General features: G+C 38.5%; 1 protein-coding gene across 1 annotated transcript in view; it reads left to right on the top strand.

Moving 5' to 3' along the window:
- kif21b (kinesin family member 21B) overlaps positions 1-22,992 on the top strand; it is a 63,975-nt gene that overhangs the window by 3,197 nt on the left and 37,786 nt on the right. Inside the window, exons 2-5 of the mRNA XM_088422428.1 lie at positions 17,814-18,036; positions 20,084-20,266; positions 21,339-21,488; positions 22,780-22,917. Coding sequence (XP_088278554.1) covers positions 17,814-18,036; positions 20,084-20,266; positions 21,339-21,488; positions 22,780-22,917 — 694 coding nt within the window. The remainder of the gene's footprint in view (positions 1-17,813; positions 18,037-20,083; positions 20,267-21,338; positions 21,489-22,779; positions 22,918-22,992) is intronic.

The following is a 22,992-nucleotide window of genomic DNA, read 5'->3' as shown; positions in this document are numbered from 1 at the left end:
CTGATGGACAAATTTCAGCCTTCAAAAAAACCCACATTCGAAAAACATTTGGGTCAGAGTAGCTCAATTATTGATCAAAAATGTACATACTGCCATTTGGGTCAATCTGAGCCAACGTTCTTGTTTTTTAATTTCTCCCAAAACATTGTGCGAAATAATGAACCCATAAAACAATCTTGAAAAGTTTTGCACAAAGTAAAGACAGTCGGGTTATAACCCAATTATGAGTTAAAAAAGGACCAACACAATACAATTGTTTTATACAATACAGCCCTATTTTTGAAGTTTTCTCATACAAAATGCCATTTTAGTAGTTATTTTGTGCAAAACAACACACAGTTAGGTCAAATTGATTAAAATATTGGGTCAGTCCTTTTTTTTTTTAATCAATTTTGGGGGTTTTATTGATTTGTCTTGCCTTTTTGTCAAATTGACTCGATGGGCAAAGTCCCTTTCTGACCCGTAATTGTATTACTTTTGATTCCACAATTTGTCAATTGTATTGGAGGTCATGAAAGGTGCACCCTTGCAAGAGGAATCTTAAGTCAAAGGTTCCACAAAAATCAACCTTTTTTTTTTTTTTTTTATCTTTTCAAGTCACACGACTGTTCAGAACAAACAAAAGTTCATGTGTTGACAAAAATGCCACACACTTTTTAGTCTCTCTTGCAGGCAGCTCAGTGCGGAAAAGCCTCGTTTAACAATTTTGTTATCAGTAAGTGAAGCCATTTAAACATGACAGGGACAATACATTGCCCTTTTCAAAATAAAAGCAAATTAATTGGAACATGAGACAGTTTACTGGTGAATTGTGTTGTAGTGACCCCTTTGCAAAATGATTTTTGCCTTGCCTATTTTGTATATGAATGCGCATTGTCAATAGTGAGAATTTTTCAGCAGACAATCCAGAAATTAAACACTTAGAGATAGCAGTATTTTAATCCATTCAATCCCAACGATGTATTTTCACAATTTGTTGTGACGTTCAATCTCAGTTACTATTTAACATTTTTTTTTTTCAAGTGTTTAGCTAAAGAGGTGGCTAGAAATGGATGGTACTAAATGAATAAAGTACCAAACCAAGAAATTATTTTGGGCACTAAGGTACTAGAGTAATCAAGTACTCCATACATGACTCTATTACTTTAGATACCCAAGTGCCCAAAGTAATTTATTATTTTAGTACTTTTGCACCTTCATAACCTTAAGTAATTGATTTATAATTCACCAGCCATTTTTAGACCCTCCTTCGCCAAACACTTTTTTTTCTTCATACAAAATTGATTTGTGCTGGTTTGGGGGTACTTGACTAAAAAAAAAAAAAAAAAATGTTGGGGGTACCCAATTGGGAGAACCACTGAAACCAAAATCACATTATTTTGTAAAAAAAAGTTTACTGATAAAGCCTGGTGCACTTTGTTTCAGCCGACGTCACTAAAATGAAGTTGCCATTTGCCCACCCATCGCGAGACCCCAGTAAGATCACCTCCAGAGTGCCCGCCGTACATCTGGCTCAAATCGAAAGCTTAATGTGAGCCACTCTCTTGTAAACATCAACGCAGGACTCTCCGTAACTCGACAAGAGCAGTCCGCACATTTGGTTGCACCGGCATAATCCTATTCTCCCTTTCACGGCAACTCTGCCAAGTCGTCGTCTCAGAGGCAAGTCACTCTCGCCAAAGTGCTAAGTCAGCATGTACAGCCGACCATAAATAGACACAAAGACCAATCTGTTTAGTGGCGTTGTGGTCTTTGACCTTGTGATGGCTGATAAATGTTCTCACCTTAACAGTCTTTTCCTTGAGGATCTTCTCCCCATCTAATTTAAGCTCTATGACCCGAGGTATCGACAAGTTCGCGGACGGGTAAATGCATCTGTTGTATGCGCGCTAAACTTATGACTACTTTTTTCAAAATAAAATCAAGGCATATCGGGTGAAGGGTGGCAGTTGAGTTTGGAGAATTTCCACACACTTCACCAAAATCATGAGGCCCGTCCCAGCTGACACAAAAAAGCTTTTTTAAATGTTATTGAATGTGCGTCCTGTGTAGGCTAGCAGTCTCGCCTGTTTCCTGTGAGTGTTAATACTTTGCCACGCGGGCTCTTGTCTCACAAGCGGGGCTGCCTTTTGAAATTATTTTGGCAGTAGGAGGTGCGCGTGTTTGTTTGGCTTTTAAGCGGGTCGCAGGGAAGCTCTGCAATGTTTTCTCCCCGTGAGAGATTTCTTGCGCTCGGTCTCAACATTCGTGGCCCTCGTATGAGAAGCTAACTGCAGATTTGCGGGCGGAGAAGAGGGAGAAGATTCGTTCACTTGCGCAGTTAGACAAGCTGGATATTTTGTAGGAAATCGTATAAAAAAGTAAACACAAAGTTAACATCTAGTTGCATTTATATCAGGTTCAGTGATTTCTGTCTCATTGAGCCAAGTATGCTTGATCTTTTTCACCGCGGAAGGTTAAAATAACTTCTCATATGTGGAAAAAAAAGGGTGTATTTGGCCATGTTTTGGCTCAATGTTTTGGTGTCAATCTGATGGCTGTGTGCCGCCGTTGTAGGGTTGACTTCAATTTGATTTATTCAACCTGGAATGGGTTTTGTAATTGGCTTAATTTCAGCAACCCCTGAAGCGAAATTGTGTAAGATTAACCGGTTTATTTCTGGCTTGTTCGCTGAGAAGTTGTCATGAATGCCAATGCACATTTAAGACTTATGAACATAAAGGAAGATAGTGTTCCAAAGGAGTCACTATAAATAAATAAGTTTGTTCATGTTCCAATTAATTTGCTCTTCTTTTGAAAATGTACTTCTCCGGTTCTGGGGTTAAACAGTATTAAATTAGCTTCGTTGATACCTACAGACACCCTGTTTAAATCTCACGAACCCTCTGAAGTACCTTCACTGTACCCCCGGTTGAGAACCACAAAAGTACCTCCAACTCCTTGACACTGCATCGCAGTTTCTGCAGTGTCTTTTAAAACTGCACCGAAACTTCTCTCATGGGGGAGGGGCAGGAGCAGGAAACATGACATGGAGCACACCCGTGTTGGCTGTCTGCAGCCGTGCATCGCTTCCTCCTCGTCCACACGCTCTCTCTTGCTGTTGTTGCCCTTCAAACTTTTTCAACCCAAGTCCTGGCCGAATGTTTATCATGCCAAAGAATGTCACAGTAACGTTCAGGTGTCAGAAAGCACCCCCAAAATCTGTGATGGCATCGCGAATAAATAAACCCTTGGATGTCTTTGACCAAAGCAGAGCAATTGTGAAAACGTCGTAAATGGCTTGATTGACGATTTTTAGCCTTTTCACTATTTCTGTAGTTTGAATGTGTGAAGTCTTAAAAGAACAGGAGTTGAATGGGGTAAATTTGTTTTGGAATTACCCGCCACTTAAAGGCCAGTCTTGTTTTATTTATTTTTATTTAATAACCATTTTCAGCAATCAAAAATTGTAGCTATGATTGGTCCTATTCTCGTTATATATATTAAAAAAAAAAAAAAAACAACATAGTTGACATCAACTAAAGTCAATGGCACTCCTTGTAAGAGTTGACGCCCTTTCACATCAAGGCAAAATATGAACTTTCTACTGCTGAAAATGGTGGAATAAATGGACTATCCTTTTAATGGCGTGCGCACGCTCTTTTAATGGAAAACACTATGATGTTTTGCTAAATTATTCCAAGGACTACCCAATCAAACGTCTGTGAGAAAGGTTTGGTTACCATTTTATTCATTTCAAAATCTTGGCATTTTCTCTGTCTAATTATTTTCAACATCCATTCAATTTATCTTCTTCACCCCTCCAGCAATATAAGTTTCAATAATTAGTAAAAACAGACATCCATTTCCATTTCTTGATGAGAACGATGGCTTTGTCTCTGAGGTAGCGTGAAACAAATCTAGCGATGGGCATCTATTGATTTAATCAAATATAATAAATTAATGACACCGTTAAGCTGCATTATTTCATTTAATGTGGCAGCGCTGGGAGTCATAATACAGACATAAGCATTAAGGACTGTCTGGGTTAAACGAGCTGAAGGTGTTGTGTGCTTCACCTGCTTGAAAACAGCTGACTGTTGTGTAATGGAGCTTTGCAGGCATGTCCGACTGAGGGCACAAACAAGGGACAAAGGAGTTGCTAAGCTACAACAAACTTAGAAGGCAATAACATTTTTCATGGCCTTAAGAATAGAAAGGTTTTTTCTTGATTTTTATATGAGTTTTTTTTTTTTTTTTTTAAGACAGTGGTGTTTACTTGTTGTATACAGTATATTCCGCTTTAAAATGAACAGCCCTCAAGTGGTTTGCTGTTGTTGCAGAATGACTTCCTGTCAGGTCACTCGTGAATTTTCCGTGCTTCCTGTTCAACGGCTGATTTGTGAGCTTCACATGAGATGTGATCGGTCTTGGTCGAAAGATGAATTCTCGTCTTACTGGAAGAAAAACATCACGTCTCTTTTTCACCTTTGCCTCGGAGCAAAAAGTTTAAAACTTCTCATTGCTTTGAATCTATCTTCCATGAAACGTGCACATTAGGTTAATTGAAGTGGGACGCCGACTGTTACCATGTGTCAACCTCATGATTAAGTGGTGACCTTAACAGAATGTTCTTCCCCTCCCGAAGATGATGAATGGATAACTAACACTTGTAGTGATATCTAATGAAGTACTGATATAATTTACTGTTTGTGATTTAAGCAATGGATGTTCATGATTCCTGGATGCAAGTAAAGCGGAACCTCTCAAAGCTGAATGCCTATAAGGTCATAAAATTTGAAATTTGAACAAATTATTCAGCAGTACTATGCCTCAAATGTCCCACAGAACTAAAAGGTTTCTTCAACTTTTTGGAGTTAAATGTATATAATGTCGCTACTTGTTTTCATAAACATTAGAGCTGAAAAGAATCCTCGAGTAATTGGAGTAACTTGATTCAACAATGTTCACAGCAATTCTTTCTTGCCCCGGATACCTGCTTACTGTATTAGTGTCCATGTTGGAAGAAGTGTCAAGTCAATAGCAGCAACAATTGTTAATGTTATGCATGATCGTAAAAGGCCTTAGTTTACCAAATGATGTATGGACACACTTTTATTTTGAAGTTGCTCCTGGGAGCGTGTCGCGGTGTAACAGCTTGACCAGTCTTTCTAGTGCAACTGTTGCGCCGGACTTACGATACAAGCAACACTACGATGTTCTGAAATCATGTTCAATTGCTTTTTCAAATAGCTAACAAATGACTTAACTATGCTGACAATGACATTAACATATGTCACTTTTTGCCAGTGTTTACTGGTGGCTCAGGTTCCGTTATAGCTGCTTTTAGCATAAATTAGCTGCAAGCTAGCACACTTGAGAGCTCCATATAGGCTGGCGTGATGGACATGAATGTCTCTGCCCATGTTGATGCTGGAAGTCTGATTGGACATGTTTTGCTTGTTTTTCACCAAGCCAAGAAAAACAAAAATATGCCGAACACTCAATACTTGAATTTTCTGGACACTCTAAGAATGGTTGAAAATGTTTGGCGTAAAACAACCCAGAAAATTGGGTCAAATAGACCTTAATATTGGGTCGGTCCGGTTTTAATTCATAATTGCGTTGTTTTTTTGCCCAACTGCTTTTAAGAGTAAGAAGACCAAATAGACTCAGGAACTGCATTCTTGATAAAAACTTGATAGAAAGTCTTTCAATACTTCCCTTCAAACATTATGGTAAGTAATCACCATATGTGACTGTGCTGCAATTAATGAATAATAAATCTGTTTGATTAAAAAAACAAAACAAGTGATAATTTTCTTTCCCTTATTCAAAAATGAGACATTAATTCAAACAGACAGTGCAAAACATGTTTATTTTTTCAAAATAAAAGTTTACAAAGAATTATTTTGATTCAATGCAAAGAAAATTATGCTTACATTGAGTGTGACAGATTTTTTTTTTACAGTTGAGAGGCTGAAATTTCAGATTTGGACATTTTTAAATTGAAGCTCTCAGTTAATCGATTATCAAATAATTGAATCACTAATTAGTTACCGATTAAACCTTGAAAAAAGTGTTCAGTATTTTAAAATAGTAACGCGCCACTGGCATGGTTGTAAACAGCGATATGACATCCTAATTTTTTCCCGTTAATGAACTGTGTCACCTCAGACATGGAGACTAGTTGTGACTTTATGATATTGCAAAAGCTGTATGTGTGAAGTGGGACTTTCTAATAAACTTAGGTCATATCATTAAAATGAACTGCATTTCGGCCTTGACTGGAGTTGTTTGCCCTTACACTGTGTCCTTCTATTTGGATCCTTGGAACTGTGACCAATGTGTCCTCTTCCCCTTCATCTATTCACACACTTTGCATATTTTCTTTGGAATGGTTTGTGTTGTTGTGGTTACACACACATACAAATTGAAGGGTTGTGTGTGTGCGCGCGTGTGCATCTCTTAGAGAGGGCATAGCATAGGCCCTTTTATCAGTGCACTTCCCGGGTGAGTGTATATAGAGGATGCTGTGTGAATAAGTCTGATGTTAGTGCGGGTCTTTGTGCTCTGTGCTGAGTTTGCATACGCTCGCCAATAAAGTCAGAGGAAGACAGAGAGTGAATTAGAGGGTGTGCGGGGGTATGATTGTAAAATAAAAATAAAAAAAGATGGCATGAAAAGAGCTGCTGTAAACATGCAAATAGCATGCAGTGTGTGCGCATGGATATGGCGTAGGGGTGTGCGTGTGAGTATTAGGAGGAGCATCGTGTGTATGAATAATTTGGGCCAGCTGCACGTGTTTGACATGTTCCCATACATCTCGGAATTTGGGCCAGATTGTGTACTATGCAATAATGTTCATGCTCCACTGGAGCTGCTGTCAAAACGTGAAGAGATGGGGGGGGGGCTCTGTCTTGTGTGCGTGTTAAAAGTTTACCATTTGGTTGGGATTAACGTCAGCCAGGTTTAGGTGTACGTTGTGATTAAACTTTATAGTAACGTGGTCTGAAAAAAACAGAAGTGTGTGTGTGCACACCAGCTGGCCCATAATTACCTCCAATGCTAAGTAGCTTAATCACTGCTGGGGTTTGTCTAAGAGCTTGTTTTGTTGTGATAACAGAGAGAGGTACACTTGTAAAGGTTTCATTCATCACCAAATGATGGACTAAAATTAAACATTTAATTAGGTTGCTTGTTCAGTATTGTGATATTGTTTGTCTATATGAGTTGCTTCACTGTTTGTGTTTTATCTATTGTTTGCTTCAGCGATAAAATATACCATAATTAATATGCATTGTACCAGAGATGCTCTAAATATGTGTTTATGTAATTTTGTAATACATAAAATATGCTGTTTTTAAGGGGGTGCTCTGACTTTTGCACACTGTATAATTCTCTGTTTTGTGTTTACTTTGACAGTAAACTTCAACTGGATGTAGCATTAAAACGCTTAAAGGCTCTTTTTGGTTAAATTGCTCAAAGACTTGTTCTCAAGTGAGTTGAATTGACTTCCTTGCCACCATACCACACTTGTTGAATTTTTTTCAAGGCGTTACTGCTTTTGCTTTCATCTTTTGATTTGGATTTACAGTCAATTTCCCTTACGAAGGGGTGCTTTTGCAATTACTGCCATTTGAGTGGTCTTTCACATGTTTTGATCTTGTTAGGCAACTAGGGACTTTTGAAAGCAAAATAAATCTTATAATGTGTATGATGTAGCAAATACGATGACACGGTTACTTGAAATAAATCGTGTAAAGTATTATTTATGATTATGAAGATTGACGATTACTGTGTGTGGCAACCACTCCAGCTAAAACAGTGTTTGACTCGCACATAAACAAACCGTGGCTTTGGATGACAAGAATTGTGGGGCTGATCTCGCTTTGCCGATGTAATATCAAATTTCTCTCCTAACGTTGGTAAAGCTTTGACTGGTATCACAAGTGCTCCTTAGAACTAAACGTTTTGCCTCCTGGGCTCCTGAAGGCGACTTGTACGAGGAAAATTGTTTGTCCAGCCTTTGAGCCTTTTCAAAGGGTGCTTTTGTGCCAGTTGATGGCATCTGCTCAACTTCTATTGCTCTGGTCATGAGGCCTCAAATGTTTCCAGCCTTTTGTTTGTTGCCCTTCAGAAGCTTCAGTGTATTTTGTCTCAAAGGTTTATCTGCTTTTATCTTCTTCGGAGAACATTTCTTTGGTCTTTAGAGGTTTTGCTGAAGGGTGATTTTTCTTCATCTCAAGTGTCTTGTTGCTTTAAGCACACACCTCTCGTTTTCCTGTTGTGAACCACAATGTCCACAAGTAGGCTTCAATGCATCTACTGTAGCTTTGGTGAATCCACTTTGGTGAGCTTCACACTTCATTTTGGAGTCCACTTTCAAATGCTGTTTGCTTTTCCAATCATTTTACCTGAAATGGTGTCTTCATCTTTCAATTGCAATATCCTTTTTAAAAGGTTTGCTAACTATGTCTCAGCCCTAAGGCCTTTTTTTGTGAACTTACCATAAATGCAAAATTTCTGCCATACCTGTTAGCATTTATCAAATTTAAACAAACTAAAAACTGTTACTCAAAACAATTTTATTTAAAATTGTGTCATGATTGAAAAGGTACTGTATATGTGTATTTGACTGTACTTTATTGTAACTAGTACTTATGATTGACTTTGTCGGAGTTCACTGAGCAGCCAACAGCAATGTATTGTACAATTACTGAATTTGATGGTACTGTAAAAAGACAATATGTTTAATTTGTGCTTTCTTGCTTGTCGTCATATACGGTACTTAAAAAAAACAAAAACAAATAAAACCAAAAGACTTGTCATACATGCCAACTGAGGTACTGTTGTCTACAAATGTGTTAAATGTTGAAGTTAATTGGAATCAAGCAGACTCGCACCTCTCTGACCTTGACAAGGCCAGCTGTCATGAAAATGTAGGAAAGGATGCTAATTTAAATTAGTCTTGTCCCTCCTCCTCTCGTGGGGGAGCAGACGGGACTAATGGGGGGGAGCGGAAATGAAGGGGATTGACCCAGAATCGGTTGAGATGATGCGCATTGATGTGCCCATGTAACAATGAGTGATCATCCAATTGATTGATGGTTACTGCAGTTTGACAGTAGGAACCAGTTTGTGAGACGATTTTTTTTTTCCCACCCATCATCACATGAATAGTTTATCATTAAACCTTGTAAAGTAGTCATTGTTTTCTTGAATATTATTTAAGGGGAAATGGTTGATTTTGCCCATTTGGTAAATGTAAATAAACAGTATTTGTAAAAAGTTGTCAAATAAAGTAAAGTACATGTACCTTAACTATTTTATTTGAACTACTTCTCACCTTTGATGCTGATGATGTAGAGAATGATGACAAAGAATGTGCGTCAAGAGACTTTTTAAAATGTTTGTATCCCATGTGGGGGATACGTTGGCCTTGTTGTCTTGACTTTCCCGCTGGTTTATTGTCTCCAAATGTAACCAACTCGGGTTGCACTCACTTTTGTCCTGTGTATTATTATTATCAAAAATGAGTTATTTGAAACCTTTCCCTCAGATTGGCGTCTTTCTTTTTTGAGATTTCATGTCCTAAATATAGTCACGCGACATGGACGGCCCTCTGCTCTTTTAATTACACAGATAGTTAAAAGAAATGTGCCACGTGGTGCATTAAGACATTAAGCCCTTAAATTTGACTTGACAGACTGTGTCTTTTGGAAATAAATTGACTGAAGGGGATGGTGTGCAAATGTAGTCGCGGAGCTCTCGACCTAGACTTGTGAGCACAATGTAGGACAAGCCTGGCCGGCACCGAAGTCTGGCTCGCTTAAGAAATGGCTCGCGTTGATGTCGATGAACCAGTTCGCTCGTTTGTGCTCCGGCTAGCGACGCTTGACGCCAACACAAGCAGTCAAATCAATGAGCACAGTGAATGTGAGTGCTGCTATCTCTTAATGCTTGTTGCCAATGGCCAGCAGTGCCTCAGGCTGTATGGCTGCCCGTCTGAGAGGTTAGCATTGGATCATTGATAGCTCGCTACAAATGTGCATGCAGAGATCCAAAAAAATGCAGATCAATACTCTGTAATGGCTCTCATAGATGATATTTGTAATTTTTTTTTCAGTGTTTTCATTTTATATTTTTCAGTTTGATCGTTTTTTAGTTCACACATATATAATGTTATAGGTACATTAAACATGTGGAGCCCCTCGTTAGCTACAATGAGGTCAATGACGTTATTTTTCTTCTCTGTCTTCGTTTAAGTCTTCTTGGTAGTCAGACTAGGCACTTTTCAAGCTTAACTGCCCACATTTAACTGGTGAAAATTTAAACACGTAAAACCACGCCACTATAGATTTTTTTTTGTCGTGATATGTTATTTTCTCGGATAATATAGCCCTTTGTTGGCCTGGCTAATAATCGATATTTCCCAAATGGAGATAACGGCATCCAAACAGATGCAGAGACAAATGTGAAGTCAATTAAAGGTGGGAAGCAGTTGATAGGTTTATGTTTGCACTCACAGGAGACAGATGATACAGGGAATCAATGCAGGACTGATGAAATGGGCAGAAGGACAGGAAAGGATGCCTTTCTTGAACATCTTTAATTGATGAAAGTCGCAACCAGACCCATTAGGGCTAAATTCAATCTTGCTCATTTCTAAAAGTAATTATAATTGTATTCCCTTTTGCTAAGAATTTGATTTGGGTGGAACACATGTCGTTGTTTTTATCTGAATTATGTTCACATGTATTGTATATGAGTGATTATTTCTTTTATTATTATTACTTAATGATCTCTGCTGCAAAAGGCAGTGCGTCAGTACTTGGCATCAATCAGCAACTTGTTTGTAGCCTAAAGTAGAACACGACATCTGACATCTGTCCCTATAATATGCTAATTATGACACCCAGCATGGAAAAATGTGTTTTGATGGTTCAAAGAGAGCTTCTCCAATCTCCATGAAAAGATAAAATGCCGACGCTGCAGTGGTTGCTAGTCAATCACTGGGCGCATAGTGAGGCAGAAAAGCATTCACACATATACACACTGGAAAGTGAACCCACGTTGCTTGCAGAGAAGTCAACCACTACACCGCCAGTGACACTTCCATAATTCATTTCGCCAAATGCTTTTTTCCTACAGTTTTGACCGCAACTGTGAGATACTCGCCGATGTACTGCACCTCGGGGGCTCTCCAGTTTCATTCCTCAGTCATCACTGTGCCCTCAGCATAAACACCCAAAATAGGCCAAAGCCAATTTCCAGTGGTCACATGCCTTTTCATGTAAAACAATCTCCATTAATTGCCACATTATATCCGGTCTCTCTTTTCTCTTCCACTATATTCTAGTCACTTATCTTTGTCACTTATCTTTTGTGAGAGGCACATACAGTCCGCACACTCCACATATAGGGATTGATAGCATTAGTTTACATGATGGCTTTGCATTTTTTATATCAGTAGCACTATGTCTTCATGTAGAGTGGCAAAGGCTAGTTTGTCATGACAAACACATTTTGAATTTATCCCTGAGTAATAGTTACTCTATTGGATCATAATATTCTTGCTGAATAGTGCATTATGATGCATAATATAGTAGTCTCTTAAAGACTCAAAAAATGTATTTACATCAGTAGGTTCAATGCTAGTCTAAATAGTATACTGGTTAGTATTGCGTTTGTGGAATTTCAATCAAGCAGCAAAATACTGCTTACCTACTAAGCAGATTTCACTTTTCGTGGGAGGTTTCTGATCGCCATCAACCATGAAAAACGAAGGAACACACACTGTACTTGGAAACATGACTGTGATGTATTTTTTAATAAGAAGATTCAAGTAAACACAATATTTTAAATTACATGTTTGATGCTCACCTTTTCGTCATGCACTAATAGATATTAATTTTTAATTTCTTTTTTACCAATTTTTGTCATTTTCTAATGGATAGCTAACAAAAAGGGTGTGTATATATATATATATATATATATATATATATATATATATATATATATATATATATATATATATATATATATGTGTGTGCCATTATTAGACTTTAGCCAACCACATGAAGATATGAGTACCAAGGGTTGAATGTTTTGACTCTTAAAAGTATGCCATAACGTTTTTGAGATTGAATGCTCGATCATTTTGCTATAATGGGATGAATACTAAAAAAGATAACGGGCAAAGGCAACTTTATGAAAATATAACAAAGTCAATGGAGGCGGCCAATATATTATGGAACTATAGCACAAGTGATAAAATGTGCTTATGCTTGACATAAACCATTAAACAAACTAAAAACATTTTCTTAACCACTGTATATGCATTTTTCATTGTGTAACTCTGGATTGCACACAGCACACAGCCTTAATGGAGGTCTTATTCACTTTACTGAGAGAAATTTAATGTTGACTGTTCGAAGCTGTGATTTGATGTCTTCTGTCATAAATCTCAGATCTTTTCATTCTTTTCAGTAGCCACCAGCATGTTGCTTATGCTTTCTGTCTGCTCTTGCCTTCTGGGCAAAACTTCATTTTTAATGTTGCTACCGTCACTATTTTGGAAACAACACTAAGCAAGTTGAAGCTAAATTGTGGGCGGTACAGATCAAAACAATGATGTTAGGTCAGTGTTTGATGTGTTTACTGCAATGGGTGGAATAGAATTGAGATTGTATTGTTTTGGCCATATCGCCCGGTCCGACTTCAAAGTGCGGCTCACAGATGTGGGAAATCTTAAAAAGATGTTTTTCCAGCATGCTATTTTACGGCCATATTTGAAACATACTGTATGTCTTGGAGGCATCCTGTTAAACTAGAATCCTGAAAGGTTTGCGAATTGGCAGTCAGATTATTGTTTGTCTTAAGTGCTCTCATTCAATATGAGATTTTTGGAGGATTTTATCTGACACAAATCAATGTTTTCATTCTTTACCTGCATAGCGGGCTGAGCCCAATCTACCCACTCCCTCCATATATATCCTCCTTTTCGTTTGCTTGCCGTTTCATCTCGCGCCAAACGTCGTCTTATCCCCTTCCCACAAAAAAAAAGCTATATTTGATGATTTGGAAAAAAAGCAAGGCAGGGTGATAGAAACCGAGGCAGCAAGGAAAAGACCACATTGGCCTCTGCTCTTATCAAAAGGAACGGAAATGGAACTGGTCCCGTCCTGTTGTGTTTTTGCTGGCAAATGCACTAAAGCAACTTGCAGGGGGCGTGAAGGCACGACTAGATGAATCAAATGACAGCACCAGAATGAAACTTTAAGGATAACGTTGACAAAGGACCTGAAAAGGAAGAAAGGAAATGAAGAATGCTTATTCCAATAGAGCCGAATGGAATTATTTACGTGAGCGTGTTTGCGACTCTTATTTTCGGATAAATGGGCCGAGTGTTTTATGAAGCAGTAGCAGGCTTCCTGTGCCAGCTGACAAACAACAGAGCCCTCAAACACTCCCAGCTCAAGTGAATACGATTAACTCAGCCTCTGTGTGCACGTTTTATGTGTGTTGGTCTTTACTGAACTATTTGCGCTGGGGAAAAGAGCTCTTTGGTTATAACCACTGTGCTGTTTTGAAGCTTGAATGGATGTGAACACGCATAGCTAACAGCCGGCTGGAATTGGTGTACTGGGATCATTGCTTAGTGACTTGGAATCTCATTTTGGTAACTCTGGCTCCTGATTGGACAAACGTGTGAGGATTACCACACAATTGGATATGCTGTAACGTGGGCATCAACAGAGAACAATTGTAGTTTTGGGGGGTGTGGGCGTAACGCAAACAGAATGTTCACACTGATATGGTCAATACACATTAGCCGTCCCAGAGTGGCTTTTGCCGTTCCCAAGGCAACTGGACCCTCCTGGACCAGCCCAGCTGAAGGGGAAATGTGGAATCAAGGCTACAATAGCATTCATAGCTAAGCAGAGTAAAGTCATTCTCGTTTGCTCTGGGACTCTTTATGTTTTTGATTGTGCTGTCAAACGATTACAGTTTTTTTAATTACCGGTAATTACAAAGTTTCCTGCATTTTTTTTCCATTGAATTTGTAACATTTTTACTTGCGTAAAACCACCAAATTAAACAAATATTAGTTTAATACAGTTATTTTCCTGTAAAATACAAATAATGAAAATCTGATTGATACAGGCATTTTTTTTTCTTATTGGTTTCTTATAGAACTTTGAGGATTGTATGCCAAAGATGTATAACTAACACAGTGTTTGAAGTTAGCTTGAGAAGCACACACATTTTTTATTTTTTCCAATGAGCATTTGAGCAAGTTTTTTTTAAGTAAAACTATGTAAACAGTTTGTCTTTGTGCTTGTGACTCCGAGTGTAGTTGGCAGAGTTCACCTGCCACAGGAAGTAAATACTGTAGAACTAAGTTAACAGGGTTAATTTTTTTGAATGCTTCATACAATTTAAATCTCAAAAGTTAATGCATTAACTGACAACCCTAGATTTGAAATCTATTGGTCAGTAGGCATCCATTACTCGTGATCTTTTGCAGTTTGACCTGGAACAGAAAACAATAATTTTGATTATTTCCTAAGGGTAATGTTTTTTTTTTTTTCTTCAATCCAACCAAAATATCAAGATGGATTATTTCACTCTACATTTCTCCTTACACATGCCATTATGATCTCTAACTAGCAAAATTTGAACACGCTCCCTTGGGTGTGCTGGTATCAGCATAAGCCACAAGGGCTTAAACGGGTATGGTGTAATTGGCAATCATCCCATACTGAAAGTTCCCACAAGTCTGACTGAGGCCTTAAGATGAGAACAATGCATGCACTGTAAAATTTGCGATATTCAAATGAATTTAAACTGGAAAACCCACTCGTTCATGATGTTTTTCAGGGTTCATCACATGTTTTGACTTCACAAACTCTGCGCATGCCATCCTGAGTGGAAAGATATTAAAATGAGCTTTAAAAGTGTAACTGAATATGTATGCTGTTACCTCCATTTGGCATCTTTGACTTTCACTGCTGTCAAGGTTTGATGAGGCACAATTGCTGCAGTGTGGGTGTTTGTTTGTTTGCCTTTTTCAGACTATTCCTAATTAGTGCTATAGGATTTGATGATTAGTCTAATAAGGGAATTCCCTCAGAGCTTGTTTATAATGAGTTTCTGCCAGTGTGTGTGTGCGTGTGTGTGTTTGGACTCAAGGATATGTAATCTGTTTTCTGCAAAGATGAGCTGATTTGCACTATGAAGAATCCACAATCCGCTTCAAATGTTTCTTTTTTTGACAGCTTTGATCTTTTAATTGTGAGGTTTTAGGCTATTTCTTGGTGCTAAATGTCCTTTAGAGAGAGCGCGTGTGCGTGAGACTGAACGTGAGTGTGACTGTAAGACATTTGCCATTCCAATCAATGTTATGGATCCTGTCCTTTGTCGCTGCAAGTGAGGCGTGTGTGAAATGAGTATAAATAGCTGCCTCATTCTTTTCCCAGTGGAGACACTGACTTTCATCAGTGTGTGTTTGTTTTGCCTGGTCTGTGTGTGTGTTTGTGTGTCACTCAGACATTCTTGTCTTTTCCTGTGTATGCAGAGGTTGTTCACACTGTCTTGAGTTCAATTTGAGCTCCATCCTAACTACTGGACAGGAGAATGCTCTACCAAGCCAACTTTTTTTCCCAGGACAACCTCTCATTTTATACAATATTTAACCGGGATATTAATTTCATTAACCCCTGTTAGAATGATAGTGCCGCTGACGAATGTAGTGGTGTAGTGGTTAACGCAACAAACAAGATTTCTTACTGTGTCTAACTCATGAGCAGAGAACTTGCAGAGTAATGTAAATATCTTTTCAATGACAATGGAAAGTAATTATTCTAATGGGTAAACCGCTGATGAGTGCAAAACGCAGTGACGCGGCATAAAGCCTGACGATCAGTTTTAAAGTGACCGCGGAACACTCATACTGATTTTTGGTAATTAAAGAACATTACATTTATTGGCCTTTTGATAAAGTTGCTAGTACTGTATGTGAACACACAATGTCGTCTAAGGGAGTGGTTCTCAACCAATACAAACAAAATAAAGAAATTTGCAAATTGTGAACATGGAACCCACAATGGAGTGGATGTGGGTTACTATTTACTAAGCCTTGGACTCGCGCTCCGAATCAACAATTGTGGCTTATTTACTATTAAAGCATCAACTCTCAAAACCGTCAAATCAGAGTACCTTTGTCGAAAACAGTTCTCCAAATGAAAGTCCTATTTAATTAGGGTTAGGGTTGCGTTAACATCCAGCACTGATGAATTCTATGTTGTGCTCTACTGTATACCGTACATATACAATATAATCTGCAGGCTAATCAAATGTGACACCAGCTCAAACCAACATATGCCAGCTAACATACTCTGCCATGTCCCCTTTATGTCAACAATAGGCTTAAAGTAGGGTTTGTAGTCCCATTTACATTAATCTTGGTGTCAAGGTTATTTGAAGGTGGCCCCGTGTGGTTTATTTACACAGATTGTGATCATCCCTGACCCTGGGCTGTTTGTATTATTATTATTACGGCACTTTCTTCCTGCAGCATTGGATGATGCGGTCTTACCTTTATAACCGTATCACTGATGTGCGTGTATGTGACCTTGTTGCAACATCCCATCGGGGGTCTGCGGTTTGGTCTGAGGGAGAGCAAGTTGATTGAGATCCCTTTAAGATTGATGCTGGGTTTAGCATGAGCTCCAATAGTGTTGGCTCATCATGTTCTGTTTATCCAAAAGTGATTATCTCGCCACCCAAATGAGCACACGGCCGTGCGACAGAGCATCTGTTTTAGTGTACACTGCAACATCTGAGAACGGGGTGTTTTTTGACAAGAAGTTAAAAGACACGCATAAATTGAAATATCACACCGCTCTGTTCTGAGACAAATTATTTCAATGGTCCTTTTTCGGCAAATAGCAGCACTGCTGCTGTATCCCCATATTGCAGCTGTCTTGCTTCTGCTGGCAAAGATGTGAAATTATCCACATTTTAATGACTTTGGCCTAGTTCCGCTAGCAAGTTTGCACTGTTTCAGACTTCTCAAATCAAAGATTACGCACCTGGGATGTCAGACTAAAGCAATGAATTACGGTGAACTACCTTTCAGAAGTGGACATTTTGAGTCAGTGATTTACGGATGATGAATTTAGAACTTCTGAGGCTGTCTGATGTTATTTCAAAGGAGGACTGGCCAGATCTTCTTTATGTCTTCTCGTGTTCTCTCAGCAGCTACAACAGGTACTTGCGCACAATCTGACGACAAAAATGTTCTCTTCTCCGCGTGCCAATCAAACAGGGACTTTGAATTAACATCTTGTGATTGTGTCTACGTGTCCATTCGCAAGCTGTCAGGAATTTGCCCTCTAAGCCCTATAATCCCGTCATAAGCCTGAAAGGTATTTCTGAAAAAGGCAGAATAACATCACACATGGATATAAAAACATAAACATGATGAACAAAAATATAATCAAGGCAAAATAACTGTATATTTATCAAACCTGTTTTCATGTCCGATGGTCCTTTGGTGATATTATGATTTCTGCTTGCTTTAAAGATTGTTTCTTCTCAATCACTCTGTGGTAAACACTTAAGGAATTCTAGCCATGTCAGCTATTTGAGATCATGTTGAAATGAATAACTTTTCTGCATACCGGAGCTCATGTCCAGCCCGTGAATAATATTTTATTAACATGCTTCCCTTAAAACGGCACAGCCAGCAGTTTCCTTTCCAAGTCATGATTGAAAGCAAATGATATTTCAGTCACTCAACGCATATGCTTTCTGTCATCTATTAGGATACGTCCTCAGATGGCCAAAGAGAAGATTGAAGGATGCCACGTGTGCACATTGGTTACGCCCGGAGAGCCGCAAGTCCTCCTGGGAAAAGACAAGGCCTTTACCTACGACTTTGTTTTCGACATCGACTCAGAACAGCAGGGCATCTACCAAGCGTGTGTGCACAAGCTAATAGAGGGCTGCTTTGAGGGTTACAACGCCACCGTGTTTGCTTATGGCCAGGTATGTTGCAGAGGTCTTAACAGATGTGCATCCACAGTGCTGCGGAAAAGTGATTTCCTTCTTCTCAGTTTCACATTTTTTCATAGTTTATTCTCTATATTGTTAAATTACTTAAAAGAAATTAGTCAAAGAAAGGGTGTCGGATTGATGGATCAATCGCAATCAATCAGTCAGAGTTCGAGCATTATTTTTCTTGTCAAGTGATATGCTTTCTTTGAAAAGAGATTGCGTACCACAAAAGCAGCTCAAGTTTAGCCTACCTTATAAATGTAAAGCACACAGTTGCAGCTAATAGTTAATGATGTCAAAGTGAAACGCTCTTGGTTTTGGCAAGTCAACTTCTAAATGCCTTAAAACAATATAAATAACAAATTGAACATTTTGGAGTTGAGTCATACTTAAACTTGGATAAAATTCTTTGATATGACCTTAAAAAAAGAGATGGCATATTCGAAAAGCCTTCAATGTGAATTGAAGCAATTCTCCATCAAAGAGCGTTCCAAAATATCTCCTAAGGATATGAAAGATAAAATGAATTTGAGAAAAACACAATTACTTTTTCATGTTCCTAACAAATTATGCGTGAAAAACTGTTGTCTGTCGATTCCTTCACTATTGTCTCACCTGTACTGTCAATTTGTGTTAATCCAAAAGGCCTTTATGTTTGGGATTATTTGGGGCTTTAATTTTCTGTTTGTACAGGTGCTTGTAAATCCATGGTTATCAAATACACTACGGGGTATTTAGCTGTCTTTCCACCTCAAAATGTAACAAGGGAGAAATTTCACACCCTGTAAGAGGTTTTTTTTTTTTTTTTGTTGGCAACGAATTTAACAAACAGATTACAGCCTTAATTCCTTAATGGTCTGTGTTGAAGATGTTTAGCATCTTTTGTTGCAGAATGATCAGTTCTGCATACGGCAGCACCTTATCTTTAAACACCCCTGTAATCCTCAGCTTTGCAGATACCATGTCTGCTGTGAAGACAGTGTGTGTCTGAGTTGGAGTAAAACTCTTACCTAGAAAATCATGTCTTATTTGCACGACCCAAATCTAACCAGATACAGTCAGTGCAAAGCTGGTACATGAAAATAAATGAGCCATGCTGAACAATGCTTTGTGAAGGGTGAATCATGACGACAATGCTTATTGTCACTGCTGTGTAAAAACGTAAGGGAATATGGCTTAGTGCCCTTGGCTGCATAGAAAAAGTAACAACAAACATAATAGGGAGGACTGAAGAAGAAATGTAAGTTTAGTGAGTTACGACCCATCAACAGTGTTGCTGCTACTCTAATGACAACAGGGGCATGCAAATGCAAAAGAAAAAAGTCCTTTGAATTTAGATAATTTGTGTGCGTAGGTTGTAACACGATAAAGATATTTTAATCATTTACTAAAGAACTGTTCCATGCTAATCTGTAGTGCACATACAGCACTGAGAACTAATATGCTGATAGTAGAGTGGTACAAAGAAAGTGTCTAGTTTAGCTTACAGTAAGTGCATTTGTTGATTAAGGCCTAATAATTTGACCATAAACTTTTTTCACCAACATCCGCCAATGCGCTAACGTAGCCATGTCAACCTTGGAAAGGTTCTCATTTTTATTTCAAAGTCATTTTGATTTACGCCGACCAAGGGCAACACCATCTCCGGTTTTTCGCTTTTAGGAAACTTTTAAATCCCTCCCCTTGTGTCATGTCCATCGTTGTTGCTAGCTAGCACTCAGCTAACAGCATCTCTCCCATTCAGTGACCAGTTTTCCACCTCCCTCTGTGCTAGCTAGGCGTTAGAGGCCAACAGCTCGCAAAGTAAAATAAAAGGCATTGTTGATACAATGCCTATATGGCCTTTACCTAACAATTTAATATAATGCTGTGTAGCTGGCTCAAAATTCCCCACTGTGCACAAACACTTCCAGGAGGCTACTGTTTGTTTTATATTATATAATTATACTATATATTATATATCTAATATGTATATTAAAACTGTATGTTCTCCTATATTTGGACGATAAATACCAGCGTGTCTCTGTGTTTGATTCAGACGGGCTCTGGGAAGACCTACACCATGGGGACCGGTTTTGATGTGAGTCTGGCCCCACCGGAGCAGGGCATCATCCCACGAGCGGTTCACCAACTTTTTGAAGGGATCCAGAGCAGGAAGGAGCAAGCCAAAGAAGCCGGCACCCAGCCCCCCGAATTTAAAGTCAGCGCCCAGTTTCTTGAGGTAGGTGGTATAGACAGAATTGGATGTACAAGGGTCTGTATGTCTGTGTGCGTTTTTGTGAGCTGGGATCGTAACTGGCCTTATTAACTCTAACCAGATGGGACAAAAAGGGGAAACGTGAATCCGACCCCCTTGCACAAACAGGAACCGACAAGCTGATGACAGATGGGCAGGAGTGTCTTCTGTGCTTTGTCCCAATGAATGTTGGCCATTACGACTGACATTAGTCTTCATCACTGCGGGGCTGCAAGATGGATAAGAGCAAGGGATAAGTGGGGAAAGAGGGAAGCATGTCTACAATGAGATAAAAAGCCAGCTATGGGTTCTGCTGGATGTTTTGGCTTCCTCTGAATGTCAGTGCAAGTGCGGGTGGATGATTGGATTACGCCTAAAATAATTGTATTACTAGACTCATGGTTGTTGGTAATATGTCTGTTTTTGGTGTTGCTCTCTGTTGCTGGTATCTTATCTAAAGCTACACGGGTCAAAAGGTTATCACTGTTGATGTTAAACACGTGTGTGTGTATGTTTGGTAGTAGGTGGGAAAAGCTGAGCTTTCAGCTTGACCTCTGTGACCCTTGGCCTCAGTGACCCCAGTCATCACTCATGATGCATTAGGCAAATGGGCTGTCTAAATTTGTTTAGCTTTCTATTGATGAGGATAATCAGGAAACCCAATGATATTATTTGTTGTATTCTTTTAATATCGTTTTTACATTGCATATTTTTTTTCTACCAACAAATTTTTACTTCTTTCTCTTAACAAAATCGAACGAAAATCAAAAACACATGACTATTTTAGTAATACAGTTGTGTTTTGTCTATTGTAATATGTTGTTTAAAAGCATTCATGTACATGAACACATTATTATCACTGAGCTAATTTCTTGGAAAACCACAATGCATAGATTCTAAATACAAAATATTGGGTTATTTACATTTATGAATTAATTTCTTTAAATGATAAATCATATTCGATACTATTATGCATTAATTAACTGTTCTTTTTGTTTAATTTGTTAAGACAAAATGCAGTGCAACCGATTTAAATGAAATCCTCTTTTCATTTTAGCTTTACAATGAAGAGATCCTGGACTTGTTTGATGGTGCGAGGGATCCAGAGAGTCGGACCCGGAAGTCCAACATAAAAATCCATGAGGATGCAAGTGGCAGCATCTACACCACGGGGGTCACTTCCAGACTTGTCCAGTCAGAGGAGGAGGTCAGTACTGTGCAAATAATTCTGCCTTTGGAATGATAATTATAACATTTTTTATAGATGCTGTCAGAGAGGAATTAATTTGAATAAATTTGTATTGCTTTACTACAGTCTTATTGTACATTCCATCAGGTTGACAGTTGTGTTACTCAAATGTCAGTTACCAAGATTAGCTATGCATAAGGAGCAACATATTCAAATCAGCACATTATTCTGCATGATGTCAAATGGCTACCTTTCACAAGTGTCAATCAAAAGAGTTTTGGCGGCTCTTGTTTTGGTGTTGTTTGATCATCGTTTCGAAGTTGAGGTTAGTTAAATTGACAGTTTTAGCACCTTGTCAGCTCTTATAACAGGGGAGGGTCAGAGATCAACAAAAGCTCCCAAAAGTCAACAACGGTTTGCTTGTGCCCCAATGAGGTCAGGCTTAACAAAGGAGATTCTGCTCCTGCAATCTGCCTTTCAGCTTCAATGATTTTGATTGATTTGGCTGTGGTGAGATATTTTTTTTTCTTTGAGCAGCTGGTTTTTGTATTGTCAAGTGTCTGTAGCATAAATTGATTTGAAAAAAAGATGGCAGTGGTTTCAGATTTTTAAACATTCTCCTATCAACCTGGGATGCAACACAATGAAAATGTTTGACCAAAACCATATCGAAAATGAAATTTGCTTAGTCAAAAACCAAAACATAGAAGAGAAATAAAAAAAGAACTTTCAATAAAAAAATTTGGCCGAAACGTATTATTAAAAAGGAAAAATGTTATTCTCGTTTAGTGCTTTAACACTTCATAAAGGAGCTGATTTTCATTTCAGACCCTTCTTTAACATAACACTTGACTAATAAAAACAGGATTGAATGATTAAATGTGCTCCTTTTTTGCATTAAACGCTATGATGACTTGATACAACAAATGCTGATTTATTCTTTCTTTTGATTCATTGACAAAAACAACCACTCGAATGGAAGACAGAAGCCAAGTTATTTTATAGGTATTGTAAACATAAGTAACTAATGTACCATTTATTGTGATAAATTATCAAAGTAATTTCACTCCCATCATTATATTTGATCTATGTTCGCAATTATAGATTGATAGGAAGCCCATGTTTGCATACATATAAGAAGTAGGAAATAGGAAGTCGTGATAACTCAAGCTAGCCACTCTGCTTCCATAGGTTTGAAAGACAACTTCAAAATAAAAGCCTATTCCAGCTATTACACTGTTGACAATGGTGACACTTTAAAATCGAAAAAAAAAATTAAAAGTAATATCTGTTTTGTGTGTATGTGCAGCTGCTGCAGTGTCTGAAGCTGGGCGCGCTGTCTCGCACCACTGCCAGCACACAGATGAACGCTCAAAGCTCACGTTCGCACGCCATCTTCACCATCCACCTCTGTCAGATGAGAGTCTGCCAACGACCGTTACAATTGGTGAGCCCCTGCGGCAGGATGAAAGGATCGCGATAAAAATGAATGGAGACAAAAGACACAGAAAGAGAGGGAGAT

This window comes from Hippichthys cyanospilos, chromosome 9, assembly GCF_059441005.1.
Source record: "Hippichthys cyanospilos isolate Australia breed blue-spotted pipefish chromosome 9, RoL_Hcya_1.0, whole genome shotgun sequence".
Lineage (NCBI taxonomy): Eukaryota > Metazoa > Chordata > Actinopteri > Syngnathiformes > Syngnathidae > Hippichthys > Hippichthys cyanospilos.
This window is presented reverse-complemented; position numbering and strand designations above follow the sequence as displayed.